This window comes from Syngnathus typhle, linkage group LG9 (genome assembly GCF_033458585.1).
Source record: "Syngnathus typhle isolate RoL2023-S1 ecotype Sweden linkage group LG9, RoL_Styp_1.0, whole genome shotgun sequence".
NCBI lineage: Eukaryota > Metazoa > Chordata > Actinopteri > Syngnathiformes > Syngnathidae > Syngnathus > Syngnathus typhle.
Window position 1 is genome coordinate 5219072 of NC_083746.1, and position 12992 is coordinate 5232063.

At 40.7% G+C, this 12992-nt stretch overlaps 1 protein-coding gene across 3 annotated transcripts in view; it reads left to right on the forward strand.

The window, feature by feature from the left end:
• LOC133159933 (diacylglycerol kinase beta) overlaps positions 1-12992 on the forward strand; it is a 40811-nt gene that overhangs the window by 16463 nt on the left and 11356 nt on the right. For all 3 annotated transcript variants that reach the window (XM_061287345.1, XM_061287344.1, XM_061287346.1), the window contains 5 exons: positions 54-143; positions 657-817; positions 6937-7001; positions 11621-11711; positions 11873-12074. In XM_061287345.1, the coding sequence (XP_061143329.1) occupies positions 54-143; positions 657-817; positions 6937-7001; positions 11621-11711; positions 11873-12074 (609 nt within the window). The remainder of the gene's footprint in view (positions 1-53; positions 144-656; positions 818-6936; positions 7002-11620; positions 11712-11872; positions 12075-12992) is intronic.

Here is a 12992-nt window from a genome sequence, read left to right on the forward strand (position 1 = left end):
TGTCTGCTCCGTCAGCGGTGAGTAAATGTGACAATTGAAATATGTCTTTGCAGACAAGGCCAGCTTCGTTCGCCACCCCCCGGTGGCCATCCTGCCGCTAGGGACAGGCAACGACCTGGCACGCTGCCTCCGCTGGGGGGGAGGTGAGACCCCTACCATGCTATACTGCACAGCAATGGCAAAGTCATTACTTAAAGTGAAAATTGCATTTTGGACACAGACTATTGAGCAGTATCCATTCGTGTTAGTCCTGCCGGGAAACCTTATTTACAAAATTATACACCACAAACGTGAAATGCATCCACATGATGGAATTCCACGTCCGTAAAGATAATATTGTGCATTATGTAACCTCATTAGGCAGGGGGGGGGGAAAGGCAATGGAGAAGTTAAGTGGAAAGCTGTTGAAGCCTGGATCACGAGTTCTTGCTCAAGAATGGGGCCAAACAGTTTTGGTGAAGTTCCTGTAAAAAAAGAAAAAAATAATAATGCGAAATGTAAAAAGATTAGCTTGATTTACCATTTAATGTGACAAGTTACACTGTCGGAGCAAATATATACATATTTCTATATTTATTTATATACATTCCACCAACATGTGTGACCCAAAATAAAATGAAGTGTGACCCTAACTCTTACTAAATGTGTGTTTTCAGGATATGAGGGGGGCAGCTTGCTAAAGTTCCTGCGCGACATCGAGCACAGTATCGAGGTTGGTCTGGACCGCTGGAACATCGACATAGTGCCCGATGACAAGGAGGAGAAGGGTGACCCGGTACCCTACAACATCGTCAACAACTACTTTTCTATCGGAGTGGTGAGAACATTTAATTGTAACAAGTGGAATCAAAATGCTTGCATTGTTGGAATTAGCGACTTGTCATGCGGGAGGACAATGTTGTTTCATTTGATAAACAGTAGTTTACAACTACTAACAATAAGATCAAACTCAAGTAATAAAATTGGATTTACATGTTTTTCATTGGACAATGAGCAAACCACAACATAATAATAAATAAATAAATAATAATGATTAAATAAAAAATAATATTGTCATTTTCTTGTTATTGTTTGGTTATAATAACAAACAAAACTGCAAGCAGCTCTATATAGTACAATCGATGCTGAATTAGAAATCCAGTCGTCTTCCATATGATCACTTCGAGTCCACAATGTTTTAAGCATCCATGTTCTGGCTACCTATGTGAATCATCAGTTCTGTCGAGTCTCTGTAATTGTCTTTTTAGTTAGTTTTGAATTGGACTTGAATTGAATCTACCTTACAATAATGTACAGGGAACCGTATGCCGCGTAAGAACGGCCCACCCCTGATGAGATGACATCAGCATGTTCTGGTCACTTAATTTAAAGTGGTCAAAGTTTGTTTGGCCATTAAGGGAGAGCAGATGCATGATGAGTTGCTCCCTCTCAGACAACTTTCTCCATTGGTGGATTTCGTTGGTTGCCATGTTACCGTTACCGAGCAACCCATCTTTTTATTGGCTCATGTTTCATTGGAGTTACTGGCCAAAAGACTCATTTACATTTTTATGGGCTTGACACGCGCGCGCACACACACACGCTTGCACACATACGCAAAACATATGTACGCACACACACACACATGGATCTTCATGGTCGTCAAACGCTCGTGTTGTCGCACGTCAACAGTGAAGCATCGCTATGGCAACGCAGCAGCTGGGCAGTCGACATTGACTCGAATGAAGCCTCGGTTGTACACTTTAACGCTAATAACTATTCATCAGCAACTTAACAGATCAGTCCGGCGTTTTAACTGGCAAGCACAGTACCATCTCTTTAAAAACGAATTAACGAGAGTAAAGTAGTGACTCACTCGCTGAAAAATGGAAGGTCATTTCATAGTTAAATAGGTTATCAACCTATTTTGGTTCGCTCACATTCTTGTTTTACTATGAGTACCAACGCACTCTTATGTTCTGATGAAAATAGGGCCTAATACAACAAATGAAAATCACTTCACACCCTAATTTGAACATCTCATTCTTAGTTGTTGTCTTCTTTTTACATCACATTGAACATACTGTAAATAAAAGTATGTTTCTTTCAACATAAATAATGTTAATACAAAAATGTTACTTAAAAAATGCATAAAGGCAGGTAAGTAGATAAACTAAGTAGCTGTACGTGTGTTATTTCATTATTTATGCCAAAGGATGTTTATGCTGTTCTGCCTAATTTGACTCTGAGTCAAGGTAGAATTTTCTTTTCTTTTTTATCACTTTCAGTCTATCTCCAATGTCATAACCGACTTGAACAAATACAAATAACTCTCAGCAATTGCATGTAGGCTTCACCATAGAAAAAACTAAGATACAAATGCCAAAAGAGGACATTGTGTGCACAAGTAGAAGAGGATGCACTGTGGCGTTGTTACACAACTCCACTCCCACTGATGCCTGCGTGCTTGCCAGACTGAACACACAACACACTCGTCGTCTATGTGCAGCCTTCTATATTGTATCATTTCATTTCCCCCCTCAAATGTTTCACAATTACAGTCAACTCAAAAAGTCACTCAATCAATAAATGAAAATGAACAAATGGCTGAATGGACATTGCTCAGGAGACAGAAAAAAAAATGCAGTAGCTATGTATTTGAAAGCCAGGGTGACAGATCGTGGAGCCTAGCGGGTGCAATGGTGACAGATGGTCGCCTATCTGGACACCTGAGCAAACCACCCGTTGTGACTCAGTCCACCACGTCACGCTAAGAGGCCTTCCAATCTGCTTGGCTCATCTTGTGCTTCAAGGTTTGGGTGCCATGGTGACATCATGCTTCCACAATTGCAGTACATGACGCCGACTTAGCTGCATGGTGTGGAGCATGTGGTGGGCTTGTCCAAGGCGATGCTAGCGTCTGTTTTTTATTCTAGTTGTCACGTTGTGAATGCAAACGTTTTTTTCCCTTTGAGGATCTTACGTCTCAGTTCAAAGATGATATGAAACACAAGTACTGAAGGTAGTTTTACAGCAGCGCATTCACCTACTTCACTCGATCAAGAGCCAGCTTCCTAGATATCAGCTAAAACTCTTTTGGAATCACTCCCGCTTCACTATGTAGCAATTAGAAATACTGGCCTACATTTACAACTTCCATAAAATACTAATAATTTATTTCCAGCAGTCATTTGTATTCATTTCATAGTGTGTGTCTTCGCTGTGCAGCTTCTGATTGTGGTTTATTAATTTTGACCAATCACACAGTTCAGCTTTTTTGTGTTTCCATGTAAATGTAATCTGCAAAAGGCCTTCAGAATCTCAAGTGCTGCCATAGGATAAGTGGTTCTATGGATGGATGGATGGATGGATGGATGGATGGATGGATGGATGGATGGATGGATGGATGGATGGATGGATGGATGGATGGATGGATGGATGGAGGGACGGAGGGACGGATGGACGGATGGACGGATGGATGGATGGATAGGTGGACAAATGGACGGACGGATGGATAGCCAGACGGACGCCTCTGAGCAATCGCCACTGGTGTGGTCAGTGAAAATTAACATAAATGAGACTAACCAGTAAAAATTTAACAAGGGGAGCAAGCAAGTGACACAATGACTCCGATTAATTGTTTTTCCCCCTAATGAATGGAGTCACGATTTAAAAATCACTTTTTGTTAACTTGGGTTGTTTTTGCCTGATATTTACTATTTGAAGATTCTAAACATTAGTGGATAAACTATGCAAAAAAAAAATTTGAAATGAGTTGTGTTTGTTCACGTGAAGCCAGCTTGTTTAATCAACACTCACTCAAGCGCAACAGTGATTGTAGCGTGGGTAGCGGAGGAGCAGAGGAATTTGCAAACTCTCCATTGCAGTGTCGATATATCTGAGCACATCCAATAGGAGTGGATTTATGCATGCATGCACAGTTGCACACGCACACACACACACACACTCATTAAGCCTTATAAAACAGGGTGTGATTTGATGTTGTACAGTGTATAGAACCCTGTGCGAGTGCATGTGTGCATTCGTGCTTGTACTGTATATGCATGCACGTGCTTACACCCGGATGCACAAGAACATGTGCTGCAAGCTGATTCTTCTGTTGAGGGCTTGGCAGGGGGCCTCCTGACCATTTCCGAATGTTTACTATGACACTTCCCTTGATGGCTTGCCAAGATGGTGTCGACTGTGACGCACCTTTCATGATACGCATATAACCACGTAACATAAGCGCTGTATGTAAAAACATCCTGAGCATTCATTCAAAGTGCTTGACAGGCAGCAACAAAATATTAGTAGATAGAATTAAGTGTAAACCAACCTATTAATCAACTTTTTTTTTTAAGAACAGCTAGATAACTTTTAGCTACTTTACACTCAGGCTGGTGAATTACCTAATTAGTTAACTTGTTAGATAGCAGCTAACCAACTCATGAATCAACTATTTGGATAACCGATTGCTAAGTAGCTAAATGACTTGTTGTTATTCTGGTTCCGGCAATCGCTTTGGTATTGCCAAGAGTAGCTAGTCTTCTAATTTCAACAACAAAATGAATGAAAACAATAACTTGTTTTCGTGGGGCCACGTGTGTGACCTCGGTGCTCTTGAGCAGAGTTCCTCTGGTCTTGAAGAGTCGGCAGGTGTCGCTCAGCATGGTTATTCATTACCGTCCATTATTCATAACCCGGCGTGGACCTGGCAGCTGCTGACTTCCTGTCACTGATACTTCCCCTGACCTTCACCGAATGCCAGCAATACTCCAACGCATGCACACAGACACATAGTCGCATGCCGACACGCATACTGTATCTCGATTGCACACAATTTGTTTTTTTGGGGCGAATAAGCGTGCAGGCTCTCTCAGCAAAGATTGGACGTTGTACACCTAATGCTATTCACAAGTACACTAACGTATTAGTATGTGGTGGCTGCTCACTTAAATAGATAATAAATAAATGCACTAGTTTGACTTCCTCTTGACCTTTGAATGCATTTGTCCAACAGTGAACGTTGCATTTTGGTTTAATTAAATTTGCCGTTTAAACATTCTGCTTACATTTTCAAACAGCCGTTGTGAATTTTGCCGTTTATTTCCTTGTTGGGGAACGACAAGTTGTACAAAAGAACCGAAACATGGAACAATTGAACATGCGTTAAGAAGTTGAGAAAAAAGTTGACCTCAAAAGGTTATAATGAGTTTGATATCGGTAGTTTTGTCTACCGTGAAAGTTGTTCAACAAAATGTACCAAATGAATGGAGAAAACACTTCTGGTTCTGGTCTGGATGGTTGTCATGGTTACAGATGGTACCTCAATCATGTTTGTTAAGATTATTCAAGTCACGAGTTTCACGAGAATGAGGAAACAAACATCGGCGGATATAATCGTCTCCAACTGTGGATTCGTGCTGCTTTGACTCCACCCCCCCACATGCCGCGTACTGTATGAATTATATCAGACTTGTTTGGCTGTTTAACTATATTAGTTCTAGCGAGGCAGGGCTAATAATTCGGCCAGCCAGATTGAGATAATGACTAAGGGTCAGACATTCGAGGCCATGCCGTGTCAAATGTTGTTGGGTTCAGCTGAGGATCCAGCATGTCCAGATGTTAACGCAATTCCATCAACGCATTCGCGCCACATTCGTTCTATTTAAGTGTTTTCGGAATGTCTTGTTGCCAGCTTGCTCCCAGTGTGACACTATTATTGCTAATCTTGTACATGGTAACTCATTATAGTTAGGATGCATCTTTGGAAGTAGTCCATTTTGGAAATCTATTTTGTATGTCTGAGCCCAAGTCAATATCTCGTTAGAATTTAAGTTGTACATGTAAGTGTAGATGTTTCTGTCCAAGGGGTCATGTCGCTTTGTCCTTTACAGTCACACTTCCTGTTTCGCCAGCTTTAGGATCAAAACAACTTTAATGCTTGCGGCAACTGGAAGCAATAGCAATATTTTTAGATTTTCTGATGTGACAGTCTTGTTTTGGAAAGCTTCGTGTGGTCCTGAACCCGGATGAAAAGAGCTTGCTTGCATGCACACCCCGAGGCCTTTATTAATGCCCCTCCTCCCAGCCCATCAAATCGGCAATGTTTTCCAAATTTGTGCCTCGCTGTGGTCATTGTAGTCACCTTGCCGTGTTTCACGACACGTGAAAGAGCCCCACGTTCCTCATGGTTCGTCTTCGTCCATCAAATTGCCTGAGATGTCCCGTCGCTCGGCGGGTTTCAGGTTCTCTGCCAATTAAAGCGGCGCAGGCGCTTCTATTTTGAGACATGAAATTTGCTGATGCTGCCCGATAGGCGCAACGGTGTCCGTCAGGCCACGCTCGAGGTGGAATCTTGCAGCCAGCCGATAAAATCCATTTAAGGTTCTGATCACGAGTGAGATTTACTTGCGTACTTGACGATCATCAAGTGCAAAATTTTAGCATGATTTGTGTTGTTGTTTTTAATTGGGTCAGCAATTGTCAGAATAAAAAGTAGTAGAACATACCTCGTCACAGTCAGACAAATTATATTTAAATTTGAAAAAAGGTGAACACTGAATTTTTTTTCAACCAAGGTATTTTATATTGATACTTATTTTGATTGTTTTATAACATACAGTACAGTTGAATGTTTTTACCCAGGTGAGAATAAAACATTTATTCCCCACCATTCTGACTATACAACAGAATTCTTCTTTGCACTTTGGCTTCTTTTTACAATTATCGTAAAAAAGATTTGTGAATTGTGTGTAGCATTTAAAAAAAAAAAAAAGCAAAATAGCAAGCACAACACGGCAAGGAATCATGAGCCCTAGCTTCCATCTAGAACTAATTGAGGTGCCTTTCCCCCTTAGAGGTTTATAATGGGGAAGATAATTTGAAAAAAGAACATAAACTCTAATGCTGGCATTGTTTATGGTGAAGCGTTGTATGTTCTTTCCCTCTCAGGATGCCTCCATCGCCCATCGCTTCCATCTGATGAGGGAGAAGCACCCGGAGAAGTTCAACAGCAGGTTAGGAGATGAACATTTAAAAGTCTAAAAATGTTCTGTGATGGTCGCTTTCTTGCTAGGATTGTAGTTTGCAATGTGTTTTATCATGTCGACAGTCCTCGGTCATATATTATTTATCCTCTGCGTAGAACGACTCATGTTAGTGTTATACTGATGATCTGAGAGGATTTGAGAAGTCTCAATGAGCAGTATATCCATCTGACTCTCTTGTACTGCTCCCAAGTGGCCAAGGTAAGCACACCAGAAGGAGCAGCACAATGGCCATTCGATTGATACAGTGAACGGATTGATGGCATTTTTACAATTTTTTTTATAAGAAAATGATTACGGACAGTGTTTTGAGTTACAAGTATGGTTATGGAATAAATTAAAATAATCTCAAGGCACCATCATTAATTATCAAATCTTTTAAATAATCAATTAATGTAACAAAATGAAAATATAATTTGACAGACATTGATTTGTTATTATTGTCCTATTTATACATTTTTTCCTATGTATTTTTACTTAATAAAAAAGTATTTTTTATAAAAGCCAAAACACCTTGATAATAGTAACACATTTAATGAACTTCTTTTTCTTCATGTGTGATTTGTTAAAATGATTTAGCTATTCATCAGAAATAAATTATATGCCACATCTACTGACATTTCCAAATGTGGTCCCTTGCCTTAAATGACAATGAGTGAATGTTTCCAAAATATTTGTGAAAAATAGTTAAAAAGTGAATTTATAACAGACGTGGTATTAAATATTACAAAAATAGTACTGAAGTGCCAGTATTAGCTCATCACATCCTTTCTAGCACTCCAAACATTTGCTTGTGGGCTCCTCCCTGCTGACAAGGCAGTTAAGTAAAAGTGCTTGTTCCGCCATCCTAGTGGGAACAGCCTGTTTGCATATTAGCATGAATTCAGCCGTCTCCAACTACTCCGGCTAGGAAGTGCGAGTATGAGAGTGTTATTGAGACATCTCGTTTACTCTTTCAATTTGAATCATTAATACGCAGCTCTTCCATTTTCTGTCCTGTATGTATTGGTGACACCAATGGCTGGTGGAAGTTTTGCAAAAAAAAAACCAAAAAACTTTCAGATCACGACAAGCAGTTTGCTTGCACATAGTGTATTTTTATTTCTACTTTGCACTTGCTGTTTATAGTAACTTGCAACAACTTAATGCCAAGATTTCAAATTCCCAGAGGAAAAGCGTTCCCATACCCTCGAATAATAATAATAATAATAAAGGACAGAATCTTGCAGTGTAATGCTAATAAACTACATGAGTGACAAGTGAGCTCCTTATGGCCACCGTCACATTGAGCCCCCGGCGAGAGCGCGAAAGTGACACTTTAGCGACATGCTAATCAACACTATTTACAGTAAGCCAACACTGAAGGCTATTGTTCATCTGTGAATGATCCTCTGCAGAGCTACAGACAGCTGATTGACAGCGGCAACTGTTCCTTTGTGCGGATGACTTGGCACTTTGCGTTCCATTCAGAAACGTTTGACTTGAAAAGATGTTTTGTTTCGGGTTTTTTTTATCTCCGCGGGTGACAAGATGATCGATCGCCTTTGACCCAGAGAGGAAGCCCGTAGCGACATTAGCTCGCTGCTGTTTTTGTCCTCTTTTCCACTCACATATGTTGCCACTTGCGTCTTTTCATGCATGTCTCACACTCACTCACACACACACACACACACACAACAACCACCCCCAACCTTCAGCATCATCTTGCCATCCAGGGCCTCTTAGAACAGAGATTGTGTGTGGTGTGAACCCAGGTGCTAGGGAGTTTTTACACAAACTAACAAGGCTGACAAATTACCCTAATTTTTGGACTATAAGTCGCACCGGAGTATAAGTTGCACCAGCCATAAAATGCCCAAAAAAGTGAAAAAAAAACATATATATGTATATAAGTCGCTCCTGAGTATAAGTCACCCCCCCACCCAAACGATGAAAAAAAACGCGACTTATAGTCCGAAAATTACGGTAAGCATTCACGTGATGGTAATGAGGTTGAACGAACCCTGACAAATTCTCTACTTTTGCAAACGTTCGCCCGGAAACGGCTCCCATAATTACTACAGCGCTCAGGGCACAGAAATCAACAAACGATTGATTTCTTGCTATCTTTAGTCTGAAAAGTGACAAATTTTCGATCAAAGTGGTTGAATCCACTCGTATTCGTCCAGACTTGTCTTTGTGATATTTGAGGACACATGCTAGAAATGACAACTGTCACTCATGCACGTTAGCTTGGCTTGTTGCTAAGTACATTACAATCCCTACTTGGTTGCATTTAGTCTTCTCTCTGTCTCTAAGCTGATTTTGTTAAAACATAACCCTGGTTCACCCCATTAATACTAAACAAATCCTTTGTGTATTTTGTGCAGTGTAAATTAATTAATTGATTATTTTTTTTGGTCTTTTGGTGACCTCATATCCACAAATTAACAAAACCACAGTTGACCCTTGACCTCTTAATCATTAGCTCTCTTTCATGTGAACTGCCTAAAGAAAATGAAGTCATCAACTGGTTAGCGAGGGATGAGACTCTCCCCACCTCTTTGACCTCTGTCCCACAACCTTGTGGCCTGCTCTAGTGACGTTTAAGCTCATCAGCACTTTTTGTTCTCATTTCCATGGTGACGATTGGCACAATCCTATCTAATACTGGTTATTGTTAAAATAGTTTTCTTTAGTTCTTGGTTGTACTATAAGACTAGAACACAAACAGAAAGATGACAATAGTGTTGCAGGACAACGAAAAGCAAATTAGAAGAGAAGTGCAAATAAATATATACTTCAAGTACAATTAAACGACAGTATAATTATAACAAGTAGTCATGGCGGACACCAGAACTCAAGAATCAGGCCATATTATATGTCAAAATAAAGATCATCAAGCAATTTGACATTTTTCCAATAAAAAAATAACCTACAGAAAGTAGACACAACAAATTTTGGAGTGCACATTCATTTCCATATGTAGGTTTTGTCTAAATCCTTTTTATGATCTAATTTTGAGCAGCACACAGAACTATTTTAAGTGCAGAGTTGGAGGAGGGGTGGTCAAGAGGTCACTGCTCATGTTAAGGATTAAAAGAGATGCTTATCAGGAGAGAAGGGGAATCATATGGTTGGAGGCATGCATAGCTCCGCTCCAGCACCTGAACTGCGTTTTCACAACACGCTTCCACCCATCGTGTCTCGTCACTGAGGCCGGGTCGCTCTTAAGATCTATGATCTGTCCCGATCTGTTTGGAATCAATCATCTACAGTTGCTTCACTTGCTATGGGCAAGCAACACCCAAAACAAACCTGGCTATAATTGGTGGTGGGATGAAGAAAGGAGTCTTGTGGAATGTGAGTTAATTACATCTTTGCAGGCCGTCTCCAGTGGAAACTGTTTAATGAGCAGCGACACTTTTCCTTTTGGAGCAATGCAATGGTTCCTAATTGAGATGTCACATTAGCTCCCAATCATTCCTTCTGACAAAACTTCCTAGGGGAGTCGAGACGCTTTAGCCACTTTCACACTGAAGATTAAAGTGGGGAATTTTATGCCTTTCTCAGGGGAAGCTGAAGTCGACCTGCAACTTTTGCAAAATATCACTTCGTCCTGTGAAAAAAAATCCAAACTGTATGGAAGCATGCTCAATCAAGCTTGGTATAAAATATGGTTTTAGACACTAGAAGAACATCAGAGCAAGCTGGGCTGAAAGTGAAAATAAAGTCAAGCTAAGGAGTAAAAAAACATGTTTAGAATGATGAGGTGCTTGTGCTGAACATTTTGGCAGGCTCCGACATTCCCTTGTCACACGGAGCTATTGCCTGATGTCAAGCGTGCCTTGGCACTCATTACTATTATACAGTACAGTATGTCACTTGGCGAGTGATGTAGGCCGAGATGTTTCAGCTTCAGGTGCGGGAAACGTAATCATCCGAATGACGTGGATTTGTCGTCATTCTTAACTTCACACATGCTTCAAAAAACCCAATGCCCCATTTCCACCGCAGGAAGATTATCTCCATCCATCCATCCATCCATCCATCCATCCATCCATCCATCCATCCATCCATCCATCCATCCAACCATCCATCCATCCATCCATCCATCAGTACTGCTCACATCCAACACGGACACCAGTCGAATCACACTTTCCAAAACTGTTCCATTTCATTAAAGAGTGAAAGAAAGGACACCACATCCATCATGACATGTCTGTCTGCTAGGCGCTTTTGGGCAGTGCCGCTTGGACTGGCCTCTTGGTAGCGGTTGGTTTTTGTTTTGATTTGTAATGTCCCTCCGGCAGTGTTTCGCCAGCGGTGACGTTGTATGTACAGTATTCGGGTAAATACAGTCACTGAGGATATTTTATGCGCACAGTTTTGATGACAAAAGGCACACCATGGTTGGATTCATGCAGGTTTTAGGTGCTGTTGGGGAGTTTTGGCCTGCTGGGTCACAATACCCTGAGCTGCCCTGACAGCCTTTTGAAATGACTCAAGGCTACAGAGCGATTCAATCTGTCAACAAAAATAATATGTGACCTCAACATGAGTGCAATTCATGTGCCCTTGATTGAAAATGTTTTTGTTTTGCTCCTCAGAATGAAGAACAAGTTGTGGTACTTTGAGTTCGGCACCACCGAGACCATTTCAGCCACTTGCAAAAAGCTCAACGAGTGCATTGAGGTTGAGGTGAGTCATCACTTGAGAATCGACAAGAGCCATGAGCATATGAGAGGTCATTTTCAAATCACAAAGACCTCAATTTGGAGCTTCTGTTTCATTTTGCTCAGTAGCAGGCTTTATTATTATCTATGCTGTCTAAAATTAACAACTAACTTTTTGTGCTGCAGTGCGACGGCATCATATTGGACCTGAGCAACACCTCCTTGGAGGGCATCGCAGTGCTCAACATTCCCAGCATGCACGGTGGATCCAATCTGTGGGGCGAGACCAAGAGGCGGCGTAGCTACAACCGCATGAGCAAGAAGGTTTCGGAGCGGATTCCAAGTAACACCGTCACCGACCCTAAAGAGCTCAAGTTTTGCATGCAAGGTGAGTGATTGACAACAACCGGCTCGGTCTCTTTCCGTGCATAACGAGAACACTTCAGTGACTCACTTTAGTTCTTTTTTTTTTTTTTTTGCGCACAGCCAGTAGCCTAAAGCACACTGTACTCATTCGAATCCATTAGCATAACATATTTGTTCAAGTCAACTGTAATTGTGAGCACTATGACGAGGAATGTCTTTTTAGGCTAGAGGCGCTTTTGTTGTGAAACATTAAGGAAAATCATAAACGTTCAAATGTGTTTCTTTAACCAAAAAAAAGAAAAGCAATCATATTGGGCTAAATTGACTTTTTTAAAAAAACTTTTAGTCACGTTAAAAGGCTAATCTCCCCGGACAGATTCTGAACTTCATGTGTGGTGGATGTCATCATATTTCATTCATAAATGTAATAGCAGCATGCATCAAAACCTGATTGGAGAAGTGTATTAAATGCATTATTAATATTATCATCTTTTATATATTTTTAAACGCACCAACCTGGCAGACACACACACACACAACATTGTGAGTGTCTGTGAGCGCCTTTGTGGCCTTTTCTGGTCTCTGCTTTAAGCGCTGACCTGATTCCTCCACAAGGTCCTCTAAGTATCCTCTTAAAGTAACACTCACTGGACTCTCTCCCAGTTGTATCGTTATCTCATCACGCCAACTGACCAGAAATACAATACTGTACTCTCCACTCCGCGAGCTTCGTAGTCTACTTAACCTCGCGTTGATTAAGCGCCTGTTTTTGACCTCTTGTCTAAAGTACAAGTAGATTATGACATTGAAATTCTATTGATTTGTCAGCTAATAATGCCAAACAAATAGACAAACAAAACAGTTTTCTTTGTTTGCTAATTTTTAAAATGAATTTAAGATTATTTTGAACAAACAATAACTTAAAGGACCATATCCATTC